The sequence below is a fragment of the Egretta garzetta genome, unplaced genomic scaffold (genome assembly GCF_000687185.1).
Source record: "Egretta garzetta isolate BGI_Z169 unplaced genomic scaffold, ASM68718v1 scaffold29, whole genome shotgun sequence".
Taxonomy (NCBI): Eukaryota; Metazoa; Chordata; class Aves; order Pelecaniformes; family Ardeidae; genus Egretta; species Egretta garzetta.
Window position 1 is genome coordinate 968,476 of NW_009260796.1, and position 4,471 is coordinate 972,946.

Here is a 4,471-nt window from a genome sequence, read left to right on the forward strand (position 1 = left end):
CCTCCGGCAGCTCTTTTCGTGGAGCTTGGTGGCTCGCTCTGTGCAAGAGGGACGGGGTGGCCTGAAGCATTGCGTGGGTGCCGTTGCGCCCCTGTAGGGCAGCTTGGCTTAGAAGATGCTGCCTCCTTCTGTGGGCCTGCTCCCTGACCAGAGGTTAGAATCATCGAATTGTTTAGGTTGGAAAAGACCTTTAAGGTCATCAAGTCCTTTCCCCGTTCTGCGGGGCTGCTCGAGCCCAGTGTGGATGAGCCCTGGTGGCCCTGCGTGTGCCGGTGGGGTGGGAGTGGGATCACGACCCATGGGACCGTGGGCAGAGGGTAGCGGGTGGAGGCAGGCTCCGGTGCCAGTAAGCACAGGGGGAGCACTCAGCCCTATGGTCTTCCCCCGGCCCCTTCTCCTCGCTCTTCCCTTGCATTGGTGGGGGACCTGAGCGAGTCTGCTGTTGGCTCCGCGGATCCACCAGCAAAACAAAGTCTTTTTTTCCCCTTCTTGCCCAGCCTGTAACTGCGACCCGGTGGGCTCCGTGCGCGATGACTGTGAGCAGATGACCGGACTGTGCTCCTGCAAGACGGGTATCACCGGCATGAAATGCAACCAGTGCCCCAACGGCAGCAAACTGGGCATGACCGGCTGTGAGAAAGGTGAGGGGGCCCTGTACCAGAGGGGTTGTGTGGGGGTGCCAAGAAACGGGTGCCTGGGTACCGCCATGGGGCAACACGTAGGGCCGTGAAAGAAACGCATCCGTCGCACCCCGCGTGCTTGTGCTTCGGGGGAAAGGGGCCCTGGCCTCCATTCCTGGCTGGGTTCCTGTTATCCGTGCGCTCGTGCGCAGCATGGGGCTCTGTTGGGTGAAAGCTCATCTTCTCCACTGGTCTGAACTGCTCTGGTGAGTCCCTGGGAGAGCTAAGACCCGCTGGGAGGAGGGATGGATTTTGATTCAGCGTAGCCTGTTTCTGTATCATTGGTACGTGCTTTGTTGGCCAATCTCTCCTCCTTTTCTCTCCCTACCCCAGACCCATCAGCCCCAAAATCCTGTGAGGAAATGAGCTGCGAGTTTGGGGCCTCCTGCGTGGAAGTCAACGGCTTTGCCCACTGCGAGTGCCCGTCCCCGCTCTGCTCGGAAGCCAACATGACCAAGGTTTGCAGGAGAGGCCGAGCGGCATGCACGGGGACGTGCGGCTGGCTCAGCCACGTCGGGCTGGCGCAAGCAGCGCCGGAGCCTGATCTCTCTTCTCCCCTCCTCCAAGAAGCAGGCGGGCGAGCTCGGTTGCTGGCTTGGGTGCATGGGGAAGGGTGACCCCGGTGTCTGCCAGAAGGGTGTGAGTCCTGGGTGTCTCCCAGTGGAGCCGGGTGCCCTGTGCCCCGCCGGGCACCTCTGGGCTGCTCCTGGGCTTCCGCAGCCTGCCCTCAGGGCCCTCTGTGCACACCATCCCCTTTTTGCCTCAGAGGGACCCCTGCCAAGCCTCTGCTCCCGGAATTTAGAGACTGGTTTATTTTGCCCAGGGCTTGGAGGAGGACAGAGGTGCAAGCTCACATTTCCCCTCTGCTTCCCAGGTGTGTGGCTCTGATGGTGTCACTTACGGGGACCAGTGCCAGCTGAAGACCATCGCCTGCCGGCAGGGACAGGTCATCACAGTGAAGCACGTGGGGCAGTGCCACGGTGAGTGTCGGCGGCTCTCGGTGCCGGGACGGTGCCAGCCCTCTGGCCTGATGCTGCGCCCGGGTCTGGCTGCCTCCCTCTGCGATTCCTCGCTGCGCCGTGATGCTTCACGAGGGCTTGCAACGGGCTTCCCGGTGTCACGGCCAGCCTTTCCCAGACCTGCCCCTCCTTAACCTCCCCTGTCTTGCTGCTCCTTTCAGAGTCCATCACGCACACAAGCCACCCCTCACCACCCACGCCGCTGCCCACGCTGCCCCTGGACAAGTTAATCCTTCCTCCGCCTCTACGGCTCACCACCCGGGCTCCAGAACCCACCGAGCTGGCTACCAGCTCTCCGCTGTTGGAAGCCAGGCCTACTGAAAGAGGTCACCCTACCACAAGGCGCATCACAACTGCCAGACCGGCCACCACACCGTGGGTGACCCATGGGGTGTATAAGACCACCGTCCGCCCTCTCTCCACCGCCCCGGTGGTCCTGGCCACCACCCAGCCTGCCTACGTTGAATCAGGCAGTGCAGAAGGCAGCGGCGACCAAGAGCTGGGCATCAGCGGAGACCAGGAATCAAGCGGGGCGGGCTCCGCTGGTGAGTGTGCGCTGCTTAGGCTGGGCAGGTCGGCTGGGGTCTCAACCGTGCCCTGGCCCTCGTGACAAAATGAAGCGGTGTCTCAGCCTCCTTCCCTAACACAGAGGTTGGGTCTTGCCTCCTGCTGGTGAACGCTCCTCTTAATGCCCTGCAGGGGAAGAGGAGGTGGAGGAAAGCCAGGTAACTTCCACCCCAGCCATCGAGAGGGCGACCTGTTACAACACCCCGCTGGGATGCTGCTCTGACGGCAAGACGGCAGCGGCTGACGCGGAAGGCAGCAACTGTCCGGGTGAGTTTGTCCTCGGGGCTGGGCTCCGGGCTCCCTTTCGGTGGTCAGGGCTCAACCTGAGCTCTCGCAGGGTGCAGGAGAGGGGGAGATGCTGCCCTGCGGGGAGGGCACGGTGCTGTGCTTGCCCATGCTGGCAGCGAGCACGGCTCTGGCGTCCAGTCCGGGGGCTGGTGTGTCCCTGGTGGGTGTGCGCAGGGACGTGCTGAGCCGTGGTAGCTGGCCGGCGTTGTGCCCACCCGCTGCAGCCCCCAGCACCCAGCCCCAGTGCTCGGGTGGGCGCCACCGTTCGCACGGACACTGCAGTTTTCTTCGCTTAGGGGACCACTTTCTTCCTTGACTGCTGCAGCCTTAAAACTTTGACCGGTGTTTTTGTCCAGGCTCCTGCAGAGCTCACGACTAGTGGGGAGGAGGGAATTTCTTGGATTCCCATTTGATCTGTGCCGATGGCTGTAAAGGGAGCTGGGCTGACCAGGACCAGCTCCATGCCAGAGCACGCGGGGGGAGCAGCTGTAGCCCCAGTGTCCCTGATGGGCTTCCCAGGCAGCCTGAGCTTCCCGACTCACCCTGGGCTTCCCAGGAGTGCGTGCTGCTCTCGTGGCCTCAGCGGGGATCTGCCTTGCCCGCTCGCGGTCCCTTTCATGCCGCCCGTGTCGAGGAAGCACCAAGCCACCCATGCTTGGTCAGGGCGTTGGTTGCTCTGGACGTCCGTCCTCGTTACCCTAAAAATTATTGCTCTGGGGCCATGTCCCAGATGTTTCCTCACTGCTCACTGAGGTCCTTCTTCTCTGTCCTTGGGGTTTCCAGCGGGACATCCCCCTTTTCCGCTGGACACCGTGTTCCTGTTTTAACCCACGAAAGGACGGCTGCTGGGACCCTCCCACGTGGCTACCCGCAGCGGGGACCTTGCTGTAGCCGTCTCTGCGCTCTCGCCGCTCCCCTGGAAGGGAACCACACCTTGGGTTCCCGTCGCGGGTCTGGTCTGGTTTTGCAAGGCCGGCCACAGCCTGTTAGCTAGCAGGGTCTCCGCTTCCCTCTCCCAGCACAGGTCTTCTCCATGTCCAGAGTCCACGTTTCGCCCTCCGCTGCCCCCCGTTTGCATGCACATGTCTGATCCTGCCGCATTGACTGTGTGCTGCTCTGGCTAACGTCTTTCTCTTGTTACTCAGCCGGTGCAGGGGGGCTGCTCTCCGGGCCGGAGCTCAGAGGAAACCGTATGGTAAAAGCTGCCATCTCCAGCCTGGTCTTTGCCATCTGCTCCAGCACCCTCTGATACTAATCCTCCATGGCGCTCTCCCAGACCCATCCAGACTAACCCCAACACTGGCACTACCCGCACACTGCCATCACCCTTTCCCCCCAGGGACTCGAACGCTCCTTGCGGCTGTCAGCCACACGCCTGTTCCCTGCCCGCAAGCCGACTAAAGGTGTTTGTCTTCTTTACCCTCCCTCCCGTAGCTACCAAAGTCTTCCAAGGAGTCCTCATCTTGGAGGAGGTGGAAGGCCAGGAGCTGTTCTACACACCCGAGATGGCCGACCCCAAGTCCGAGCTCTTTGGAGAGACGGCCAGGAGCATTGAGAGCGCGGTGAGTCCTTTGCACTTGATCGAGGGTCTGGGTTAGGGCTCCCATGGCCGTGGCAAAAGGAGAGAGGACCCTGCCCACTGTGGCGGACAGACGACTAAACCCCAAATGTTCACTTCCAGAAACACAGCCCTCCCCTTCTCGAGCGAGCAGGCGTCCTCCGAGCTGCCGCTAATCAGCAGGCTTGTCCATTCCAGTGGCTGGGTTCCCATGGGGAGCTAGCCCATGGCACGCTCGCCTGCTTGCCCGCTTGGCCAGCAGCGTGCCAGCACCCTGCAGGAAGGCTGCCTGCCTGCCGCCCTTCATTCCAGCCCCCCACACCCCGCCCCGGGGCAGGGACCAAGGGCCGTTGGCTTTT

At 62.4% G+C, this 4,471-nt stretch overlaps 1 protein-coding gene across 1 annotated transcript in view; it reads left to right on the forward strand.

The window, feature by feature from the left end:
• The window catches only part of AGRN (agrin), a 162,893-nt gene that overhangs the window by 113,300 nt on the left and 45,122 nt on the right, over window positions 1-4,471 (forward strand). The window contains exons 15-20 of the mRNA XM_009646786.2: window positions 498-641; window positions 1,014-1,138; window positions 1,555-1,660; window positions 1,861-2,244; window positions 2,399-2,533; window positions 3,989-4,116. Of these exons, the coding sequence (XP_009645081.1) occupies window positions 498-641; window positions 1,014-1,138; window positions 1,555-1,660; window positions 1,861-2,244; window positions 2,399-2,533; window positions 3,989-4,116 (1,022 nt within the window). The remainder of the gene's footprint in view (window positions 1-497; window positions 642-1,013; window positions 1,139-1,554; window positions 1,661-1,860; window positions 2,245-2,398; window positions 2,534-3,988; window positions 4,117-4,471) is intronic.